This window comes from Lithobates pipiens, unplaced genomic scaffold, assembly GCF_037356315.1.
Source record: "Lithobates pipiens isolate NorthernLeopardFrog02 unplaced genomic scaffold, aLitPip1_a1.2 Scaffold_23, whole genome shotgun sequence".
Classification (NCBI taxonomy): Eukaryota; Metazoa; Chordata; class Amphibia; order Anura; family Ranidae; genus Lithobates; species Lithobates pipiens.
This window is the reverse complement of record NW_027507785.1, coordinates 81,235,042-81,260,574: the sequence shown is the minus strand read 5'-3', so window position 1 is coordinate 81,260,574 and position 25,533 is coordinate 81,235,042. Positions and strand designations below refer to the sequence as shown.

General features: G+C 42.3%; 1 protein-coding gene across 2 annotated transcripts in view; it reads right to left on the bottom strand.

The window, feature by feature from the left end:
- The window catches only part of ATXN7 (ataxin 7), a 176,008-nt gene that overhangs the window by 42,292 nt on the left and 108,183 nt on the right, over positions 1–25,533 (bottom strand). For both annotated transcript variants that reach the window (XM_077451947.1, XM_077451948.1), the window contains one exon: positions 1,926–2,166. In XM_077451947.1, coding sequence (XP_077308073.1) covers positions 1,926–2,166 — 241 coding nt within the window. The remainder of the gene's footprint in view (positions 1–1,925; positions 2,167–25,533) is intronic.

Sequence of the window (25,533 nt, the reverse complement as noted above, 5' to 3'; positions counted from 1 at the left end):
TTCACCATCTAGCTACAGCCTTGGGGCTGGACAAGACTTAAAAGTATAATTTTAATTGGTGCAGAGAAAAAAAAAACAAACAAACCAGACCTCCTGCCCTGTCTGAATAGAGCTGTGCAGTAGAATATGAAAGTTTAGCTTTGATATGTGGCTTAAGAAAGGGCAATATGGGGTTGAAGATGTAATGCGTTGCCATGGAATCTTGTGTATTATGTGTTGTGTAGATCCCTGGGAAAGGGGGCTGAGGGGCTCAGCCTAAGCTGGCCCCTCTCTCCACTGTTTTAAAGAGAAGCTCCCCTCAAAAAATTAATAGTCAGCAGCTACAAATACTGTAGCTACTATAATATAAGGACACTTACTTGTTCAGGGATCCATCGATGTTGAGCAGATTCTACAATTGGCTTCGGGTGCAGGCGCCAGCATCTTAGGTAAGGGAATCTAGCAATGAAGCCGTCAAGCTTCACAGCCGGTTTCTCACTGTACACAAGCGAGTAGGGATGCACCGAAATTTCGGCTGCCGAAACACAGCGGCCGAAAATGGCCCTTTCGGCAAAAAGCCGAAAGAGAATTTTCACGGATACTGGCGCTGAAAATGGGGCGGGGCCTGCGGGGGTTGGCCGCGCCCACCACAGGGGTATCATTCCGTCTTTAGTCTCTCCTCCTCCCCTCCCTCCTCACCCATGCTGCAGGCGCCCGTGGGGTCTCACTGTAAAGTCCCCCTCTCCCCAGCGGTGGCTGCATATGGCTCCTCAGCCTATGTGTAAATCGGCTGTGCAGGAGCTCGGGCACGCTGTTTACTATGAAAGTGAAAGCAAGGGAGAGGCGTCTAGCAGTGTGTGCTGTGCTCTCTGCCTCCCCCTAGAGTGCAGTACCCAGCATGGAGAATAAGGTACAAAGCTGCAGCTGCCAATTTTTAAAAGGACTGTCTATATATATATATATGTGCGTGTGTGTTATATGCGTGCGTGTGTGTGTATTATATGCGTGCATGTGTGTGTATTATATGCGTGCATGTGTGTGCATGTGTGTGTATATGTGTGCATATGTTTGCGTGTGTGTGTATTATGTGTGTGTTTTTATGTGTATGTTTATATGCACTGGCACACCTGAGGCACAGGCAGGCTACATGACGGGCACTGGTAAGCTGCTGGGCACAGTGAGGCTGCATATGATGGGCACTGGTGAGGCTGCATTGATCTCCTGTACCACGTCGCCAGTCTCTGACCATCTCCTGTAGCACGTCCCCAGTCTCTGACCATCTCCTGTAGCACGTCCCCAGTCTCTGACCATCTCCTGTATCTTTTCCCCAGTCTCTGACCATCTCCTGTATCTTGTCCCCAGTCTCTGACCATCTCCTGTATCTTGTCCCCAGTCTCTGACCATCTCGTGTATAAAAATTTTTTTTTTAAAAACAGTCAATTTCGGTATCGTGCCGCTTCGGTATCAGTTTCGGGATCAAGGAAGATTTATTTTCGGTATCGGTTTCGGCACCAAAAAACCCATTCGGTGCATCCCTACAAGCGAGTCATGCTGCACTTTGTGAATGCTCCCACAGTCTTCTGGGACCTGTGATGTGTCCCAGAAAACTGTGGATGGGAGGAAGAGAGGACCGGACTCCCGTATAGTACGCCAGGGAGATCTGACCAGAAGTAACTTGTGACACATCAAAAACACCTGCGCATGTCAAGCTTGACAGCCGAACTGGGAAGATCCGGTCAGAAATACTACATGTCTTGATTGAACAAGACACAATGCACAATGGATTATTTACTCAACGGTCGCTATTCCATCACTGTCAATCTGCTGATGAAATCCAAAAATATTGCCCTTTACACAAGGTAAGGAGTAGAAGAATGGGCTTAAACCGGTCAAGTCTACCATAATCGCTGCTGACAATTCTTCTACCCAGAGGAAGTGTAGCTTACATCTTGTCTTGTGGTGCTTTGCTGTGTTGCGTGGGATGCATCGACCTGTTGTTCCCGCCTATCTGTAGCTTTTCTTTGGGAGATTTTATCAGCTTGGAGTTGGAGGAGGCACTACCACTGCTGGATGTCCGCGTGCTGCTGCCGGCCACTTTGTTTTTAGTTGATGGCGTGGAGTAGAGGGAATACACAGACGATGATGGAGGGGTCAGAGGGGCCTTGCTGGAGGAACCATGTCTTCTTTCTGGAATAAAAGGAAACTGGTAAATAACTAAAATCTCCAAAGAATATGATTTCAGATCGAGCAGTTGCACCTTTCACATTAATGGTTTGTTGGGTTAATTATTGCTGGTTTATCTATCCTATAGCTCTAAACATGTTGTACCTAAAGAATACCTGTTTAGATGCCACCTGTGGGCTCCTTTGAACACAGTCTTGCTTTGAAGCTGCTGCACAACAAAAAACACCTTTCGACTGAAGACTTAATTGGAGATAAGACCTCGGGTGGAAAAGACCTTTATCCCTTTCTACACTGCAATGCACATAGTTAATAGAATCTGTTTCTATAAACTGAAACATTAAGATTAGAGTAATTTTAGAGCGAGTACACCGCTTTTGTTGATTTATAAATCACAAAACTCTCAATGTCATTACGCACCATTGTATGAGCATTTGAGGCTCATTCAAACATGGCCAGCGTCATCAGAATGTCCACCCTAATTCCAAGCTACCTGGAGGAAGGAGAGGGAGATGTTATCAGTGATCAATATATCACTGTTACATTGATCTATTACAGCATGGGAGGTGGGAAACTGCATGGCTCCTGCTGCTATCAATCAAATCCTGCGAGGAGGGTGCAGGGGGCAGGGATGAGCCATGCTGTGTGTGTCTATGAATGCGCACAGCCCAGCTCAGAAGCGAGCCTGCAAGTATGCACCATAGCAAGTGGCTTGCTATGTTGATGCACACAAAAATGGTAGCGCTCGCAGCGTGGGCAAGAGACCACAGAAGGGGAGGTTCCAGGCCACTTTCTGCAATACCATTGCACAGAGCAGGCAAGTATAACATATTCGTTATTTTAGAAAAAAATAAAATAAATGTAGCCTTTACAACCGCTTTAATGTAGCTGACCTCAACGTGTACCTTATATGCTTGCCTCTTCCTCTACAAAAGCCCACTCTCCTCTCAGCTGAGCAGGTTCAAATATCAATGCCCCAGGTTCCTAGACCCTTTCATACATGCAAGCCTGACATTATGATGGTGCCTGCGATGCATGCACAGGCTGCAATGGATGTGCAGTGGTGCTAAAAGCGATTCTAAAGGCAGAAGGTTTTTTACCTTAAAGTGGTTGTAAACCCTTACAGACCACTTTGACCTACAGGAAAGCCTAGCTTAAGGCTTACCTGTAGTTTCAAGAAATATTTCCTGAGATATTTGGAAAAAGACAGGCACCATTGTCTACAGCGCATGCGCCGTAGAAATCGGTGCGCGGGCGCACTGAGCATGCCGCTGCTAACGACGATATGCCCTTAGTGGTGGCTCCCGTGCGCATGCGTGGGAGAGACGTCATCGGGGCTCTGGCCAATCACAGCGCCGGAGCCACGATACCCTGAAAGAAGATGGACGCTCGGTGGAAGAAGGGACAGCGGTGACATCGCTGGCTCCTGTGTCAGGTAAGTGACACGTAATGGGCTACTATGTGATGCATAGTAGTCCATTATGCTTTACCTTTGCAGGGAAACAGAGGAAGTAACCTCTGACAGGTAACTCAAAAAGAAGAGGATCGGGGATGCTCTGTGCAAAACCATTGCACAGAGCAGGTAATAAAACATGTTTATTTACATATGAGTTCCTTTAGAATCACTTTAAAACCATGGGACATGTATATCTGAGAAGAGGAATCAGGGGTTGTTCCAATAAAGTGATGAATGAGTGCTTCTAGCCCGAAGCCCAGGAAAGGAGAGCCCAGGTACCCAGAGACTTCGGTGGTGAAGGTAACAAACAAAAGTGTTTCTGGACTTCTATTTAGGCAAGTACCTTTCGTGCACTAGTCAATGTGTGCATACAAATGTAATTCTAACAAATGTGAGGCTTTACTACTACTTTATTTGAATTCCACAAGCTGCCTCTTTAAACAAGCTGCTAGCAGGCTTCCATCAGCTTCAGCACCTCTTAATTAATCCTACTGAAGCCCGCTAGTAGTGTGTTTAAAGTGGCAGTCAGCACTCTCCTTTAGAAGCTAAAGCTTGCTTTAAAGGCTTGAACAAATATGCCCTAAGATTGCCAAAAGCTTTGAAAATGCTTTATAAAAAGCTTGCTGTACAAACTAAACTTGCACAAATGGAAGCCTGTATGTACAAGATGTAAGACTCGCTGTATAAGGCGTGTTTTTTTCCCCATCTAGTGTCATCATTCATCCTGTACACTTGAGGCTCCCCCCTAACCACTACAGCTACTGTATTAATCTTCTAATTCTAAAATATGATAATGTGCAAATATACGAGTGTGTTCCCTGGTTTCAGCACTGCTTTTCTCAGCCACATATGAAACGCAGGATGAAAAGAGAAAGGTTGCAAATACAGAATTTTGACAAGAGGATGGTGTCCCACTTATTTATGGTGACACAGTGTTTACCAGTACTCTGTGTCTAGCACTAGAAGTTAACTGATTTGATGCTTGGAGGTACACTATAACGTTATCCCTATTTATAAGTCCCTGTTATTGAATATAAAATATATATATATATATATATATATATATATATATATATATATATATATAAAAATAAAACACACTAAAAAAACATGATAGACAGCCAAGATGATGAAGCTAAAAATACACCTGTGTGATTAGGTCATCTTGGAAGTGGCTATTCTAAGGATGTGACTCAGTGAACTGGTTTTGCTCCATGGATCCAGGGCTAGTTATGTGGCATGTGCGTCCCGTGAACGATGGCATCCATCTGTGCCAAATCTCACAGGAATTTCTGCTTTCCGACAAATTCCCTTTAAGATGCTTAAAACATGCTCAACAGCATTCTCTATTTCAGCAATCCTAGAAAACCAAGTTTATCCATGGCTGTACGTTTGAGTTCAATAAAACAGAAACAAAGCCCCAGATTAGAACAGAAAAGTACAAAGTTCCGGGAAAGGCCATTACCTCCCGGTGAACACCATTTACAACACAAGCACGGCAAAAGCCAGGGAAGAAGAGGAGAAAGCGGACAGATTTTGCAATGACTCAGTTCACTGGTGTTTTTTTTTTTCTCCTTTCTACAACGCAATGAGTAACAATCTCCTGGTTATTACACTGCTTAAAAAAAGAAAGCTTGCTGAAATATTCTAATGCTGGTCCATCTGTGAACCTGCAGAGTCACGCTACACAGCAGCAGTGGATCTCCTGAAGAACCACCAGAGTGGAGGGGCTGCTCAAAGCAACCAATCAGCTGTGAGCTGGATTTTGTGGACTATGGATTTTTATTCTGTCGGATGAGAATTTTCACAACTTTAGTAAGGCTCGGTTCACACAGGACGCGGCACGACTTGCAGCGCCGCGACCTGCCGCGACCTCAGCGGCGACTTGCAAAACGACTTCTGTATAGAAGTCAATGCAAGTCGCCCGAAGTCGCTGCAAAAGTAGTACAGGAACCTTTTTTCTAAGTCGGAGCGACTCGAGACGCTCCTATTAGAACGGTTCCGTAGTACAGAACGGGGAGCGACTTGTCAGGCGGCGAAGTCGCCTGGACAAGTCGCCCCTGTGTGAACCGAGCCTAACCTCTTCACCTTCAATATAAAATTAGCATGGAAAAAATAAATAAAAAATAGGACAATCATTCTTCTGATAATCTCATGTATACCAGGCATTAATATTTAAAACTGCTATATTATACAAAAACTAAAAATAAGGGTATTAAAATTCTTTAAAATTTAGGCCTACTCACATGTTAAGTGTTGCCATAGTAACCTTACAGACTTACTATACAAGAAATACACCAAAATCCAAAGGGTAAGGCCCCAGGATTGGGTTAGAAAGTATCAAAAAGAATAAAAACATTTTCAAAAAATGATTCTATAAAAAGGAAACACAGTGCTTAATACACCACAACTCATAAAACACTAAAGTAGATGCATTGAAACTTTGGCCGCCGAAACATCTTGGCATGAAAATTGGGCTATTTGCGTTTTTTCGATCAAGAAATGTGCTGATAACAGCGCCGAAAACGCGTGTGATTTTGCTGTGCTTATGGTGGGTTTTTCATAGGACACGTGACTCAAAACCCGTTTCAAAATGTAACACGAGTCCGTTAGTGATGCGATTTTGATGCATTTCGATGGGGAGGTGCAATGGACCAGTGTGAAGACATACACACAAATTTATATTTTTTTTCTGGAGTTTTTCTTATGCTAAAAAGGTGGTGATAATGGCTGACATTAAAGTCATAATATGCATTAAAAAGTCGGATATCATACAAATATATATAATATATATATATATATATATCTATCTATATCTTTTTCTCTATGGGCTATGATGGACTTTTGAGTTATTAACTCTTTTTCACAAATTTTTGTTTAATTTTATCTATGTTTTTATAACAATGATTTTTTATTTATTAGTGTTGCTTTAAACATTTTTTGCTTTTGTATCACAGATAGCTCAAGCTTTCAAACAAAGGTTTAAAAATAGCATGGTTATTGCACATGTTTTGTCATTCATTAGTGGTTTATACTAGTGAAATTCAAGATAACTCAATGTGCCATTATTTCAGATTGTACGGTATTCCATATTAGTATACACACTAGTGGTAGCTGGATATAGGTTGTTGGGATCTTCAGCAATCCTCTATTGAAATGGCCTCTTGGGCATAACTGGGATTGAGGGGCAACCGATCAATGGCAATCGGGTCTGCTGATATGAAGACAGGTGCTTGGGTGAGATTCAGACATGCAAGTCAGCAGCATTAGAGCAGTTCAGTACACAGCTAGCTCCAGCTCAACCCGGCCAAACAGAAGTCCACAAGGGGAACACGCTCACTGTTCATCTGCTTGGCGGCACTTTGCATGTCAAAAGTTAGGCCCCTTTCACACTACTGCTGCTGCGACTTGTTGGCGCAATGTTGCGGGTGCGATTTCAGGAAATGCCTGTGTAAACTTGAGACCTGTGGACCTCAATGCGCATCAAGGTCAGATCAAAGCAGGGGAGGGACTACTTTGAAGTCGGCGTGACTTGAAGTCGCACACTCCAGGAGCTTTAATCCGTATCCCAGCTTTCCATCAGCTGCTATCGCCTGCTGCCTCAATTTTTGCTCCTGGTGCTCCCCAAGACCCCGCTGCTGTACAGGTTACATGGTGGGGGGCGTGTCCACATGATGTCACGTGACGCATCGACGTCAAATTGTTTCACTATCGTTCAAGTGTAGCTTCATCAGAAACAAAACCAAACCTAGTAATATTTAAAGAAATTTAAAGCAGAAATGTCAACCCAGTATTAAGTCTGGGAATACCGTACAAAAAAAAAAAAAAAAAATACTGCTTTCGAAGCGATTGTACGATAATCTGATTGTTAGTACACAGTTTTTGTCCTAAATTATCCAAAAGGGACAAAAACGCAAAAATTTTCCTCCTACGATACCAGATTTCATTTAATCAGTAGTTTTTGTCTGAAAATGCAATACAAACACGACATCACTTTCGGATTTTTATTCTGCCGTATGAGAATTTTCATACTTTAATAACCTATTTGTTTTCGATATAGAGACTGGCATGCAAAAAAAAATTAAACGATCATTCGTCTGATAAGCTCATTCTGTGTACTAGGCTTTAGGATGTAAGGCCCTCATGGACAATGACCAGTCTCTTGCCTGAGTCCAGGGCTGACAACCAATACCTACTCCAGGCTGTTGGAGGCGAGTAAAATTGTCAATGAACAAAGCATTTCGTTATTTCCTGCGATTCTGACAGCACCTTTGTTATATGACCGTTTTTTTGGGTGTCAATGCCCTTTGTTGGAGATGGGTTAACCTTACAGCCCCACACTTCTGGAGAATATAAGTAAATCAAAAATGTATTACAACCAAACTGTAGTGTAGATCAGTGGTTCTCAACCCTGTCCTAAAGGACCCTCAACAGGTTTTCCCCTTTATCTTGCTTTAAATTAGAGTCAATGGCTTGGGATTTTGGACAGTTATATCTAAGAGAACTTCCCAAAACAATGGCCTGTTGGGGGTACTTGAGGACGGGGTTGAGAACCACTGGTGTAGAATTCGATTTCTACAACTGCCCACTGGTGACTGGTTCTCTTTAAAATATGCATGGGTAATAGCTGACAGAAAATCCCATGGCTGCCAGCCATTGCGTAATAAAATGCCACACAAGAAGCAATTACCAGCTAAGCACAAGCACGGTCTTATTAAAAGAGGCTCCGATCGCTAAAGTCAATCATAAATGTCATTATTTCATTGTGTATATGAGCAAATACAGGAAACGCTTTACTGACATTGCTGATTGTTACACGAAATTCTATTAGACAAGCTGAGATATCATTCAGGTTTTGTGGTCCTCGAAGAAGACCAACGCTGAAGCAGGATATGAGAAGCCTCGGTCATAAAAACATGGCTGTGGCAACTCATAGAATACCACAGAGTGCAACAGACAGACATTAACATGTATGCTACCCTAAATATTTTTTTCTATGATCCCCAAATCTAAAAAAAAAATAAAAAAAACTTGGAATGCTGTGTAAAAATTGACATAAAAACAGAATGCAATGATCAGAAAATCTCATAAATCCATATTTTATGCAAAATACAAAAGACATCAACTGTTCAAACTGAGAAAATTTACAATTTAGGAAAAAAAAAAATAAGGAAATTGATGGCAGCAACACGTCTCAAAAAAGTTGGGGCAGGACAACAAAAAGCTGCCAAAAGTACAACCCCAATTCCAAAAAATGTTGTAGCATCTACTCTTCTTTTAACAACACTGTAAACTAGAGCTGTCCGATTTTCTCAAAAAAAAAAAAAGAAAAAAAAAAACTTTTTTTTTTTCTTGATGGTGAGGTGTCAGCGCTGGTCCTGGGGAGCTGCAGGAAGTTTTTAGGCGAAGCCTTGCCTTGCCTAAAAACTCCTGCCCGCAGCACCTCAGGACTGGCGCGGTATCAGCGCCGCTCCTGGTGGAAAAAAATAAATAAATAAAAAATAATCAATTTGCTGAAATTTTTAATCCTCTCAACTCGATTCAAGAATTAAATCGTTCTTTTCCCCAGCCCTACTGCAAAACATCTGGGAACTTAAGAGAACAGTTGCGTGAATTTTGGGAGTGGAATGGTGTCCCATTCTTGCCTGATATAGTATACTAACTGCTCAACTGTCCTGGGTCTTCTTTGTTGCATTTTACCATTTCAAAATGCATCAAATGTTTTCAATTGGTGAAAAGTCTGGACTGCAGGAGGCCATTTAAGCTCCTTTCGCTTCCCAGTCACAGGCTAGGAGACCTGTAAGTGAAAATGGAAGCGCAGCACAGAAGGATCAGGCCTCCTCCCCTGCCTGACATAGCTTTGTAACTAACTTTGACAGGCAAAACAGCTCTCAGATGCATTTCATCTGTGAATTTAGCTGTTTGTCTGGAGTTTGGCATTATGATATGCTGGGTATACAAATTCCAGCTACAGACTGGAAAACCATCTCAAAGATGCATTGATGCAGCCTCATTGAGCTTAAAGTGAAAGTAAACCCTTATGAAGTGACTGGTCTCAGGTGATACACAGAGATTAAACAAATCCTCTTACACAAGTTGTACCTGTTTATCTGCAGTATTCTCTTTACATCTATTTAAAGTGTTTAATTTTAAAGTTTGTCTGAGAAATCAGAAAAAAAAGGGGGGGGGGAGCTGAAATGACACACTGCAGAGCTCAGTTAGGAGAGATTTGACAGCTGATTGGATTTAAAAGGAACACACACACACACAGCATACAGGAACAGAGCTGAGGTTGTCAATCTGCTGGAGCTCCCTCCCCTGTCACCATTTTTCTCTTGGCGTCAGAAAAACTTGTCAGAAGTGACTTATGTTGATATTAGAGGAACGAAGCAGCAGACAGAAGTGACACTTCGTGCTCTAAATTGAGACATGCACACACACTATAGAGGGATACGCTTGATTCATATTTCATGTCTGAGGTTTACAACCACTTTACAAGCAACAGAATATGTAACAGAGCTTTTGGCAGTTATGTTAAAGGACTAGTCCACTGTAAAGTAAAAATAAAACGTTCAGTACATAAAACACACATTTCTCAATGTTCTGGCTCTTAAAAAAAAATAAAATAAATAAAAATAAAAAAAAACCACAGCAATTACCGACAAATATCACTTGGATCTTTCAGAAATCCAGTGAGCTCCTAATTTTCTGTAGGGAACCGAAAACGCCACCATAGTTGCACTTAAAGTGGATCTTCACTGCATCGCTACATCACAAACCAAAAACGCCATTTAGTTAAATTTTTAACATTCAAAGCAAACTCCCCCATCCATCCCATGTCTCCATGCTTTACTTTGTTTGATATCACTTTGAACCCCCCCCCCCCCCAGCATTTCTAGCTGTGGCCATCTTGAATAAGGGCAGATGATTCACGTAGCATTTACCTCCTGGAATCCATCTGCCCTTAGCTCAAGCAAATATGCAGATGGGAGTGTTTAGCTGAGAAAACCCCTTCTCCTCTGCTCTCCTCCCGAAGACTCCTAGGATGTATGACATCATTTGCCTAGGCAAAAAACCAGCAATAGTTAAAGAAATGTAAAAAAAATTTTTTTTAAAAGTTATGAGGGTTCTTCAAAAAGTTTCCGAACTTTTTTCATAAATTTCGCAGCCATCTTCACCATAGAGTGACAAGTCTTATATCAAACTGCAAGTTCAACCGGCTTGCCACAAGACACTTTCAGATATGACCAATTACCACTTCTCCCACCCTCACCGTTTCCAACGAAAAAATAAAGTGTGGAATACCCCTCGCATTAAATACTTTCCTATTTATTTACCAATGCTAGCAGCATAACTAATGTTGATTGGGAGAGCGACGTTCCACTACAAAATCCCAAGCAGGCTTCTCAGCTCTCCTCTGGACTACAGAACTCCTCCCACTTACATGAGGACAAGGGAAGGCGCCGGTTGGAGTAAGACCACAGCCGCCCCCCTTCAGGACATTCAGACGGATACCGACAAAACCCCTTATGCCCCAAAAACGTCACCAATTCCTTCTAATCTGAACAGTACTTTGGACCCCAAAAGATAGGACTGCCCCCTGTTATGAACGACAGGTATTTTAATATAATCTTAATATTTGCATAACCCCTACTAGAGCTGCACAAATAATCGTCAAGAATCGTTATCGCGATCTTCAATAAAGTGTTCCACAATTCTTTCTATGCAAAGAATTCTCTCTGCTCTTCTGAAGCCACAGTTCTCAAAAGAAAGGAAGAGAAAAACCGGGCAGTCTGCCAAGAAACAAAACATTCTTTATCAGTTGAACTGAAGTATAAACATTGTAACAATTTGTCAATGGAATAGACTGTGTGTGAGTGAAAATAGTTTAAACACTAAACCATTTTTGACATTTGTTGGTTTCAAGTTAAAATAATTTTATTTTTATTTTTATTTTTTTGCTAGAAAATTACTTAGAACCCCCAAACATTATATAGATTTTTTTTTATTAGACACCCTAGAGAATAAAATGGTGGTTGTTGCAATAGGTTATGTCATACGGTATTTGCGCAGCGGTCTTTCAAATCTTTTTTTTTTTTTTTTATTGCAAAAACAAAACAAAAAACTAACCAACCAGTAAAGTTAGCCTATAACGTGAAAGATTTTATATCGCGAGAATCGTGAACTTTTTATTCTAAGCAAAAAAATAGTGATTCTCATTTTGGTGAGAATCGTGCAGCTCTAACCCCTACCTAGGACCTGCCTAAGGTAAACAGCCCCTGGGCCAAACAACTCATCAATTGCCTTAAAACCCGGTTGCTAGCAAACGACGTCCATTGACATTAATAGGAAACACAACTCCTACATCAGCTTTTGAACTTTGGCCAAGCTTACTCAAATGACATTTTCAGAATCGCTTATGTGGCCCGCTTGCAAGCTCTTAATCCCTCGTTTACCAGATTATCCACTTTGATCAACTCGAAGCTAGAGAGACAACTTTAACACACTGCGAGTCTCCATCCCGACAAGAAGGCGTTAATGAAGAAAATAGGCATGGTGGATGGGGGGGAGAGAGAGAGAGCGGAGCGGACAGGAAAGATGGAATGCAATATGACAACAGAGATGAAAGCATGTAGATACATTTGTTTCCTGCAGTTCCGTGTTGTGCTAGAGCACAGCCATACCCACCTTCTGCAAAGTCCATGCAGAGCTGGGCTTGCAGCCAATTCCAGCCTTGTGTTAGAGAGGAGCGAGAAAAAAAAAAAAAAAAAAAAAAGCAAAAAACACACGCCCTCCCCACAACACGGTGCGTGATCAGCCCTTTGTAGCAGCTACCATTCACATATTTTGTCTGTGTTCCGTTGCACACTCTGTTCCTGACAAGTAAGACCTTGCTGTCATGCTTTGGGGACTACCCACACACTCCTGCCTGGGCTCCATATTTGTGCTTATGTAACATTTGCCAGTATTGTAAAGTGAAAATCAGGCACACACAGGTCCTGGCAGATAGAGGAAAGAGAAAAAAAAAAAAGGGGGGGGAGGGAGGGAGCTGGTAAAAAACGAAAACAAGGGGGTGTGGCGTTCAGATTTTTTTTTTAAAAACCTGACAGTTGGGAGCAGCGGGGTGATGCTCTTTGAAAGCAAACAAGCTGGAATCACAGAATTGGAGGTTAATTGTGACAGTTAATAGACCGCGGGAATGAGCAGGAATTTTTTCGCAGATGATTGTGCCAAATATTTTCAGGTTTGCGTGATGCCAACCCCTAAAGCGCAGTCGAAAAATGCAGCATATGACAGCCAAAATTTTACTGTAATACTTAAAGTGAAACTAAAGTGACAAAAAATAAATAAAAAATTGGGGGCAGGCGGGCTCCTCATTGTAGAAGAGGCAGGTTATAATAAAACAAACGTAAAATGCAAGTCTGAAATCTTAATTTTACCACTTGACCTCCGGAAGGTTTACCCCCCCCCCCCCCTTCCTGACCAGACCAATTGTGCGATACGGCACTGCATTACTTTAACTGACAATTGTGCGACACTGAAAATGCATTTCCTTTTTTTCCCACAAATGGAGCTCTCTTTTGGTGGTCTTTGATAACCTCTGCAGTTTTTATTTTTGTTGCGCTATAAAGAAAGAATGAAAATTTTAAAAAATATATATATATATATTTTTTAACTTTTTGCTATAAAAACTATACAAGTAAAAAACATTCTTCATAAATTTAGGCCACTGTATTCTGCTACATATTTTTGGTAAAATAAAATCCCAGCAAGTGTATATTGATTGGTTTGCGCAAATGTTACAGCGTCTACAAACGATTTAGTTTTACTAGTAATGGCGGAGAGCAGTGACTTCCAGTGGGACTGCGATATTGTGGCAGACAGACTTTTTTGGGGGCCAGTGCTAAAAATATGCGCCATCACTATACTAATGACACTGGCTGGCAAGGGGTTAACATCAGAGCCGATCAAAGGGTTAACTCTGTGCCTATCCAATGTTTCAGTGTAGTTTGGGGGGGGGGGGTGCTTTTACCAGTGTAAGTCATGGATCAGTGTTTCTGCTTTACCGGAACTCAGGATCCATGCTTCTGTACTGACAGATTGACAATCTACCTTTCTGTCAGTGTACCGAACGATCAGTGGGTGCCGGGGGACATTGGGTTCATGGGACTCGCTGTGTAAAATCACAGTGGGAGTGAGCCGCTGGTGGTCCTTCCTCTCACTCTACACAAATATGGTCGCCTAGGCTACAAGAAGATTGCCAAGACCCTGAAACTGAACTGCAGCACGGTTGCCAAGACCATACAGCGGTTTAACAGAACAGATTCCACTCGGAACAGGCCTCACCATGGTTGACCAAAGAAGTTGAGTCTCAGTGCCATATCCAGGAGGTTGTCTTTGGAAAATAGACGTATGAGTGCTGCCAGCATTACTGCAGAGATTGAAGGGGTCGGGGGCCAGCCCGTCAGTGCTCAGACCATACACTGCATCAAATTGGTCTGCATGGCTGTCATCCCAGAAGGAAGCCTCTTCTAAAGATGATGCACAAGAAAGCCTGCAAACAGTTTGCGGAAAACAAGCAGACTAAGGACATGGATTACTGGAACCATGTCCTGTGGTTTGATGAGACCAAGATAAACTTATTTGGTGTCAGATGGTGACAAGCGTGTGTGGTGGCAGCCAGGTGAGGAGTACAAAGACAAGTGTGTCTTGCCTACAGTCAAGCATGGTGGTGGGAGTGTCATGGTCTGGGGCTGCATGAGTGCTCCCGGCACTGGGGAGCTACAGGTTATGGAGGGAACCATGAATGCCAACATGTACTGTGATATACAGAAGCAGAGCATGATCCCCTCCCTTCAGAGACAGGGCAGTATTCCAACTTGATAACGACCCCAACACACACCTTCAAGACGACCAATGCCTTGCTAAAGAAGCTGAGGGTAAAGGTGATGGACTTGCCAAGCATGTCTCCAGACCCAAATCCTATTGAGCATCTGTGGGTAATCCTCAAAACAGAAGGTGGAGGGGTGTAAAGTCTCCAACATCCCCCAGCTCCGTGACGTCATCATGGAGGAGTGGAAGAGGACACCAGTGGCAACCTGTGAAGCTCTGGTGAACTCCCTGCCCAAGAGGGTTAAGGCAGTGCTGGAAAATAATGGTGGTCACACACAAAAAAAAATAGACACTTTGGGCCCAATTTGGACATTTTCACTTAGGGGTGTACTCACTTTTGTTGCCAGCGATTTACACATTAATGGCTGTGTGTTGAGTTATTTTGAGGGGACAGCAATTTTACACTGTTGTACAAGCTGTACACTCACTATTTTACATTGTAGCAACGTGTCATTTCTTCAGTGTTGTCACATGAAAAAAAGATATATATTTTTTTAAATGTGAGGGGCGTACTCATTTTTGTGAGATACTGTACGTCCCGTTTCCCGTCTCTGTGGTGTGGCGGTAGTGGTCTAATTTCATGTCATTTAAACTGGTTCGGCCTTGGCCCACCATCAGTTTAGACTGGGTGGCTAGATGGGGCTTTTGGGGGCAGGGATTGTCTGCCATATTGGTTGTATGTTTGTCCTTCCTCACCTCTTGTGGGGTACTGGTCTGTGTATAGCTGGGTGTTTTGTTTTGTCTGTATAATTTTATGGCAGGTTTTTGGGCTTGTCCTAGCTAGTTTGGGGGCATTTGCTATGTCAGTTAGGGCAGTGGTCATCAACCCTGTCCTCGGGACCCACTAACAGGCCTGGTTTGCAAGATAACTGAAATACATCACAGGTGATCTCATTTTCTGCTCAGTGATTGCAGTATTGTAGTCTGCATCTCCCCAAGGTAATACATAAAACCTGGCCTGTTAGTGGTCCCTGAGGACAGGGTTGATGACCATTGAGTTAGGAGTCTAAGAGGGCGTAGTTCCAATTGAATGGAAGACAGCGGGGCCTCACCGGAGACTATGCTGCGGTGCACTAGCTGAGAGGTGTACTCACTTTTGTGAGATACTATGTATACAGTCATGCTCAAAAGTTTGCACACCCTTTCAGAAATTGTAACATTTTGCCATGAATATTGAAAATATTACTGATCATGACAAAAAACTGTCTTATGTAAGTAAGGATATCAACCAGATGAAGCCATTTATTATCACAGAGATTTTTGGATCCTTTTTAAATCATAACAACAGAAATCACGCAAATGGCCCAGATAAAAAGTTTACATACCCTGTTTGGCCTTGGTACAGACACAGAAGGTGGCACACAGGTTAAAATGGCAATCAAAGGTTAATTTCACACATGTGTGTCTTTCTTAAAATCACAATTGGTGCATGTGTATTAATAGTCAACGTTTGTTAGCGCTCACATGGATGCACTAAGCAGGCTAGACACTAAGCCATGAGGAGGTAGAAAAGAATAGTCAAAAGACCTGCGTAACAAGGTAATGAAACTTTACAAAGATGGAAAAGGATATAAAAAGATATCCAAAGCCTTGAATATGCCAGTCAGTACTGTTTAAAAACTTATTAAGAAGTGGGAAATTAGGGGCTCTTTTAATATCAAGCCAAGGTCAGTTCGAAAGATTGCAGCCACAACTGGCAGAATAATTGCTCAGGATACAAAGAAAAACTCACAGGTAACCGCAGGAGAAATACAGGCTGCTCTCCAAAAAGATGGCGTGGTTGTTTTTAAGGAGCACAATTCAATGATACTTAAACAAAAAAGAGCTGCATGGTTAAGCTGTCAGAAGGAAGCCTTTACTGCACCAATGCCACAAAAAAAGCCAATGAGGCAGGTCAAGGTATTGTTGGGCATATTGTAACCAGGCTTTTTTTTGTGGCACTTGTACAATAGACTTCTTCCTGGCAACTTGACCATGCAGCTCTCCCCCCCCAAGTATCATCGTATTGTGCTCCTTGAAAACAACCACACCATCTTTTTCCAGAGCATCCTGTATTTCTCCTGAGGTTACCTGTGGGTTTTTCTTTGCATCCCGAACACTTCCTGTGGCAGTTTTGGCTGAAACCTTTCTTGATCTACCTGACCTTGGCTTGGTATCAAGAGATCCCCAAAATGTCCACGTCTTAAGTGATTGAACAGTACTGACTGGCATATTCAAGGCTTTGGATATATTTGTATATCCTTTTCCATCTTTGTAAAGTTTCATTACCTTGTTACGCAGATCTTTTCTACCTCCTCATGGCTCAGTGTCTAGCCTGCCTAGTGCATCCATGCGAGAGCTAACAAACTCATGGGCTATTTATACACAAACACTAATTGTGATTTAAAAAGCCACACGTGGTAAATTTACCTTTAATTGCCATTATGTGAGCCACCTTCTGTGTCTGTACCAAGGCCAAACATTCCAGGGTATGTAAACGTTTTATCAGAGGCATTTGGGTGATTTCTGTTACGATTTAAAAAGGATCCAAAAAATAATAAATGGCTTAATGTGATTGCTATCCTCAAATAAAAAAAACGATCAGTCATTTTCAATATTGATGCCAAAATTTCACAATTTCTGCCAGGGTATGCAAACTTTAGAGCATGACTGTATAAATAAATTTATATTTAATAATGTATTAATAAATACAGGTTTGATTAAATTGTGCCCTTTATAAAACTGCAAGCAGTTCAACTTTAAAATGGGCATGTCTGTAAAGAAAGAAAAAAAAGACGGGCATTTTTACTGTGGGCACCAAGTACTTTTACTATAAACTGGTTTTCATTGTGCCTGATCCTGAGAATATGCAATAGAGGCCTCAACTTTTGCTCTGACATGGAGCTAATCGCCCCCTCCTGCCGTTCAATAACTCAGTGTATTGGCATAACATTATTAAATGGTGGCGGTGGCAAGACGGAGTATAATGCGGAGATGGAGCAGGCTGTGCGGACGGTGCTGCGCATCAGGGAGCTTCCAGGATACATAAACTTTGAGGAGGGGGAAATAAATTGCCTTGTAGGCACTACATGGTAAAAATCCTAACATTTGTTTGCCTTCTATACACTTGCAAGTCTGCTTTAAAGTGATATTAAAGCCTTTTTTCTTTTAATTAAAATCGTAAACGTGTCATACTTACCTGCTCTGTGCAATGTTTTTGAACAGAGCAGCCCAGAACCTCCTCTTTACAGGTCCCCTGCCGGTGTTCCTGGCTTCCCACCCCCGTGAGGAGTGCCCCCATAGAAAGCCATTTTCCATGGGGGCATCTATGTGCGCTCACTCCTGAGCCTCATGGTCTGCGTCTATTGACACAGACAGCGGGGCTCGGCCCAGCACTCTCTCATGATAGGATTTGATTGACAAGAGCAGAAGCTAATGGCTCCTGTTCTCAATCTTCCCAGTGAGGAGGTAGAGAAACACTTCTCTAGTAAGTATAAGGGGGGCTTAATGCAAAGAATGCATTAAGGCTTTAGAATCACTTTAAAGATTACATACACATTTACCTTTAAAATTCACCGTCTTTGCCCACACTCAAAGAAAGGGGTCACTTAGGCCCTTACCCAACTCCATTTAAGTCAGCCATACATGGATCGAAATTCAGCCGGTTTAGCAGGGAGCGGCCAAATTTTTCGTGAACGATCAGGGACGCCGGCTATAGCCAGCAACACTGACCATTGCATTCTGCTGGAAAGGAAGGCTCCCCACCAGCAGAATGCACTATCATAGTGGGAGAATTGTATTGCTTTTACCCAATGGACTCCAATTTCAGCTGGAAGTCAAGTTACGCTGAAGGGAGAGGAATGTAGAATAATTTTACTATGAAGCATGTGTAAAGGATCTTTATATTGTGCAATAGAGGGCTGTAAAACTAGCATTCTGAAACTAAACTCAGTTATGTTTTAATGATTTTTTTTACAATAAATGATTTGATTTTAACAGTTTAGCATATTACATGCATTATTTGGCACCCTAAATGTCCCATTTCTGTTTTAAAGTGTTTTTGGGCTGAGTGACGACCCATATAATCTTAGTATCTGATACATACAAGGACTGTTCAACCTACTGGTTGAATGAAAAAATAAATAATAGGAGGGGGGAGAGCCGAAGTACCATTTTACTTTACCCTACTTGCAAAGGGAAATGGTACTGTAACTTTAACACAACCATTCTCTACTATAGTTGTTTAGTAACTTTCTTTCACTTTTTCCATAACTTTCCACTCTACCCCACCATTTCTTAAATGCTGATGATTACTGCGGGCGAGCTCTAGGCACATGTATTCCATGTGTCACCCTAGAAAAGCTTTTCTCAACCATTTTACCACAAAGGCCCAAAAGGAACCCTTTAAAATAATTTCAGGTCTCGGAGAATCCTTGCTAATATAAATTTATTGGCGAACAGTGGGAAGAAGGCCTCTTACATTGGTGGTCAGTACTATGAAGAATGTTCCTTACACTGGGGGTCAGTATGAAGAATGCCCCTTACAACGGTGGTCAGTATGAAGAATGCCCCTAACACTGGTGGTCAGTATGAAGAATGCCCCTTACAACGGTGGTCAGTATGAAGAATGCCCCTTACAACGGTGGTCAGTATGAAGAATGCCCCTTACAACGGTGGTCAGTATGAAGAATGCCCCTTACAACGGTGGTCAGTATGAAGAATGCCCCTTACACTGGGGGTCAGTATGAAGAATGCCCCTTACAACGGTGGTCAGTATGAAGAATGCCCCTTACACTGGGGGTCAGTATGAAGAATGCCCCTTACAACGGTGGTCAGTATGAAGAATGCCCCTTACAACGGTGGTCAGTATGAAGAATGCCCCTTACAACGGTGGTCAGTATGAAGAATGCCCCTTACAACGGTGGTCAGTATGAAGAATGCCCCTTACAACGGTGGTCAGTATGAAGAATGCCCCTTACAACGGTGGTCAGTATGAAGAATGCCCCTTACAACGGTGGTCAGTATGAAGAATGCCCCTTACAATGGTGGTCAGTATGAAGAATGCCCCTTACAATGGTGGTCAGTATGAAGAATGCCCCTTACAATGGTGGATAGTATGAAGAATGCCCCTTACACTGGTGGTCAGTATGAAGAATGCCCCTTACATTGGTCAGTAAAAAGAATGGCTCTTACATTAGTGGTCTTTAGAGATGTGGGCTCAGGCGTGTTTGGGATCCTAGTCCCAACCCATCTGCCCAGGAAGCAGACACTGCACACCACTAATCACAGGCAGAGAGACATTTCCGATCTGTGCAGCTGCGGACTGAGAAGTATCTTACTACCTGCGATTAGCAGTGTCAGTTTCCTGTGCAGCATCGGGCAGGTGCATTGGGACTAGGGTCCCAAAACACGCCTGAGCCCATCTCTAGTGGTCACTATGAAGACCACCTACATTGGGGCTCAAGATGCCAACTTTACACACCGTTAAGATCTGGTGTCATAATGCTGGCTCTGTCAGGTGGCACTAGACACAAATTATGCTGCCACCATAGGATACATCAACCACAGCTAAAGGAACCCCTAGAAACCTCTGGAGGAATCCTGGCGATCAATGGTTGAATTAGTGTAATTCAAGCTGCAGTATGGTCTCATATTAGTCATGGAATAGATCCAGAACAGTACTTTTTATCAAAACAACGAAAGTAACAGAGGGCAACACTTTTAGCGGCTACCTGCAGAGAAAATCATAGCAAGCTTTTAAGTGACATTACTTTTTGTACTCTTATCAGCCAGCAGAAGAAGCCTTGTGCCTTAAAAGCTTGCTATGATTCCCACTGCAATTAAAAAGCATCACTCTATATTTCGTGTTCTGACAAAAGTAGGATTCTAGACCTGCCAATCTCAAATGCACTCCCGCAGCGCAGGTCACATCAACCTCAAGAAAGGAACCGTACAGGCAAGAATTTTATTTTATTTTTTACCATTAAACCTACACGATAGGCAATTCAAAGAAAATGCCAAGTATCTATGCACAGGCTACTTAAAGAGGAACTAAACCCCATCCTTTACAGTTAAGAAAGCTGCCTTCTTAGCCTCTGTTTGATCTGCAGTTGCCATGTTGCCGCAAATGTGAACAGTTAGAACGCCAGCCATTTGATGGCTTGACAGTTCAGAGCACAAGCAGCTGTGACAATTATCGTTCACTGCATGCCTTGGATGGAACGTTTTTTGGAGACTGATAAATCAATGGCTTTAGTTTAACTTTAAAAAAAAAACATGATCGGATTGAACATATAATAAAAAATAATGCAAACCTGTCATCACGTCTAAAACACTGAACTAAACCGTGAAGGCATACTAGGCATCACCAGGTGCAAATCTCATTTATAAGTCTGTTTTTGAAGAATCCCCGAGACACATGCAGAATATAAGGTTTCGGCCATTTCAGCATTAAGAAACGCCCCAATCCCAATATCCAATGTGTAAAACACTGTAAATATCAATAGGTTGCTGAAATCCTGCACCATCTTATGGCATGTACTGGGCAGGATCCCTGGTGCTGAAGTTTGAACTGAAAATGACATACAGCATGCTGGAGTTTTGGTGCCCACACAATACCCAGCAGAGACTTGAAAATAAGCTATAAAGACTGGTGTTGAACGGTACTTAGCTTGTACTTATGGACTTCATTCTACCCTTCAAATACAGCAAACTTGTCTATAGCTGTCTGGTTGAAAAAGGACACCGAGATTAATGAGATGAAAAACATGGTTTTAACAGGGAAGGGCCTTCGAGAAAAAGAAACCTCATAATATACAATTATATATACAATAATGGTTCTACGGGCAAGAATTTGTCTATTCATCCTGGCTGAGGTAAAGCCCCCAACTTGATGGTTGTATAGGTGGGTCTCCTAGTCCTTAAAGGGATTGTAAAGATAAAAATTTTATTTTTAAAAAATAACAAACATGTTATACTTACCTCCACTGTGCAGCTCGTTTGGCACAGAGTGGCTCCGAACCTGCTCTTCTGGGGTCCCTCGGCGGCTGTCTCTGCTTCCTCCCTCAGATGCTTCTCACGTTCATGCGAGCTCCCTCGCATGGTGAGAAGCATCTGCGGGCGCGCTCCCGCGATACAGCCGGCGGCTATAGCCGCTCGCTGTATCACACGGCCCCGGCGCTCCGCGTCAGTGGATGTGATTGACAGCAGCGCGAGCCAATGGCTGCGCTGCTTTCCATCCATCCACTCCCGTCAATCAACAGCCAGGCTGAACGGTGGAAAGGACGTCGGGGGACGAGCGCGGGACTTTCGAGGGGTGAGGCAAGTAAAACGGGGGGGCTGGGGGCGCCGGGACTGTCAGATGTTTTTTCACCTTAATGCATAGAATGCATTAAGGTGAAAAAACATTTACCTTTACAACCCCTTTAAGGGATGGCGGAAAGACTGGACCCCTACCCCTTTTCTCCCTTCTACCTTTCTCCTTTCCCCCTTCCAACTTGTCTAGCCCCCCCCTTTTTCTTTCTTGCCCCCCCTTCTCCCCTTTTACTTTTCTCTTCTTCCTTCTTTTTTTACTGTCAGCTCCGGTCTGAGCCGCTGTACTAACCATGCAAGTTAAGTACATCCATCTGACCTGTTGTATTCTGACAAGGGGGCGCCGGGACACCCCCCACGCTAGAACACTCGGATCAATGCTCCCTGTCATTGGCCGAGTGCGCTGATCGGGAGTGGGTCGGACAGACCGACACACACAAACCGAATGTCAGACTTTTTTTTTAACTGGCTGTGGTCTGTTGACATTCATCCTGTTTGTATGGGGCTTTAGTGTCTGGTTTTCCAGGACACCGTCTCATGTACAGGCATACCCCACTTTTAAGTACACAATCGGGTTTATTTACTAAAGCTGGAAAGTGCAAAATCAGGCTCACTTCTGCATAGAAACCAATCAGCTTCCAGGTTTTATTACCAAAGCTTAATTAAACAAACTTGGGTTAGAAGCTCATTGGTTTCTATGCAGAAGTGAGTCTGATTTTGCACTTTCCAGCTTTAGTAAATAAACCCCATTATATACGGTACTTAAAAGTAGGGTATGCCTGTATACATCTACTTCTCATGCCTGCCATTGTATTCTCTGTTATGAGTCCTTTGTGATAATGTACTATTTTTGACATGCTTTCCTGTGCTTACTGTGTAATATCTTAAAATAAAGTATTGAAAATAGAAAAGCAAACTTTCCGTGACCAATATTAAAAAATATACTTTAAATAAAACCAAAAAATATATAAAAGAATATAAAATCAGATTAAATTACAGCTTTTTCAATTACTGAAAGTACACAGTATAATATTCAAAATTCCTGCTGAATGTAAAGATTATGAATAGAAACATACCCATCTAGATTCATGTTCGCACATGTGAGAGAATGAAAAGCAAAAATACATAAAGCTCTATATAGGCAAGCCGTGACAACATTATCTGTTTGATGTTAAACTACAAAGATGCCTGTAACATGTATGGCCATACTCTAACATGGTATAGTGTACTGAGGTTTTATGTACCTCTGTGAGTACTCCCAACAAAAATCCATACCAACATGTAGCAGCAATAGCAAAATTACGGTAATCACCTTAGAGATGATGATCCCCAGACAATATCACCTCAACAATATCTCATCAAATAATGATGGCGCTTGGGAAGTCATCATAGTAAGTAGGGCCACACATGGCTCAGAAGTTAAGAGACGTGGTAGCTACAGGAATGGAATGTGGTAATAAACCGTATGCTGAGAGTTTTGTGAATGCTTATACATGGAATCTTTTACATGCTAGAACAATCACTGCATGCCTAAGTACCAAATGTTCTAATTCATAGGATGGCATTTTCATTACTTGTACCACGCTACAGTGAGTTGGGTAGAAGACATTAGCAGGTTGGTAGCACGTAACGTGTGTGAGCACAAAGAATTCAAAAAACCTATTGAGATGGGAAGAATTTCCCTCAATATTCCAGGTCTTGACTCTGAACAGTCAGAGCTCTCATCATACTTTGCCAACAGGGGTATGCGAGATAATCATCATCTCTCTTTACCACTCTAAGGAAGGATTGGGCAAAGCTTGCAAGGTCACTTTCTCAGAATATTGGCTCATGCACTGCAGGCACCTGAATGGGTGGAAAACTGGAAATGATGTCTTAACACAAGCTACATATATGCCTATCCGTGTAATCCTCTATGCCCGCCTTGTAATGTTCCAATATGCCCTGTCTTAGGTCATCAGGAAGAAGTACAGTCTATACTTCTGGCAGCATAACACAGAATAGAAAGTGAAAACAGAACGACGAGGCCCATGAAGATTCTGGTTGTAGTGGAGACAAAATGTACAACATAAGCAGACATGAAATGTAGAAAAAAATATATTTAAAAAGTTTTGCTACGAATACTAAACATACGAACAAGCAGAAAACGTCTGCACGTGAGCTACAGTGCATGACATGGAACTCAGGTCAAGGCAAATAAAAAGACTCGGTCACCAAGCCATTCATTTTAACAAACATCTTCTTATAGAATTACAAGTACATCTATAGTACTTTATGCTATACGACTTAGTACATTATGCTTTATGATATTTATCTGTAAAATTCTACCTTGCGTAGACATCCTGGAGACTACGGCTGATGGCCACCATCTAGGATGTGATAGTAGCCTCCCCAGTAGATGTATTCCTCTACCCCCGTCTAGTATTTGGCCTCTATATAATTGCCTTACGGACCTCCTTGTATCTTCCAGCAATTTTTTGTTATGTCCTTTGTGCAAAAATCTTTGGGTTAAAAGCTCAGTTTGGGCTTCATAGTTCTCCTTGCGAGAACAGTTATGCCTAATCCCCATACATTGGCCCTTGAGTATTCCCTTTACCCATTTTGGGCGATGACAACTGGTAGTTGGGATACACCCGTTCCTGTGTCCAATTCATATATCTGTGTTGTTTTTGTGATACCACCTTCCTTAGGTTAGACCCCCTACAAATGTTTATATTTATATAGGATTTATATAGTCCCAACAGTTTACACAGTGCTTTACAATGTGAGGGCAGACAGTACAGTTACAGACAAGTCAATACATGAGTTTAGTGGCTTAATCAATACCATAGAAGGCAAGTAAGCTCAAAACTCTGCTATCGAATTGGCGAAAGTGTCTTGAGACACTACGCTTTTGATAAACCTAACATTTATTGGTAATATGCTCATTGATCCTGACCCCAAGTTTTCTGGTAGCTCTATCCACGTACTGGGTCCCGCAGGGACATTCCAGTGCATACACTACATGTGTACGCTCACACGTTATAAAATAATCTATATTATACCGTACACCCGTATGTTTAGACTGAAAATCAATACTTTTGTTTCTTTTTCTTTTTTTACACAGGGCCCACAGGGTTTGCATTTGCCTTCCCAGAAGATTCAGTGCTCTATAGTATAATATTGCCCTCAGCTCCTATCCTGGCAGCTGCATAATCATTTATGGGAAAGAAACCATGCAAATAAACTTGATTATTCTGTGTTTTTGCCTTCAGTTTTTTGGTCAACGTTAGTCTTCAAAGCCCAACTCCTAGCAAAGAAAAGAGTTTTGCCATGCAGTAGGGCTGTGCACAGGTTAACTACTCGTTTTTGTCTAGGGCAGCGATTCTCAACCAGGGTTCCTCCAGAGGATGCTAGGGGTTCCTTCAGCATCGGCCATTTCTACCTCTCGGATAAGTTCCCACCGACACCATTGATCTTTTTAGCAATCTGTAAGGAGGTAATTCTTCCCAATGACCACAAGTGTAAGGATCATTCTTCCCACTGCCCATCACACTAAGCCCTTGTACACACGATCGGAGATTCCGATGGAATGTGTCAGATATTCCGACTGTGTGTGGTCTGCATCGGACTGTTTCCGTCGGACCAAATTTTCCAACTTGCCGGAAATATTTTCGGACAAAATGCTCCGATTGGACATACTCCGATCATGTGTATAGAATTCCGATCGGACAAAGTGCCACGCATGCTCAGAT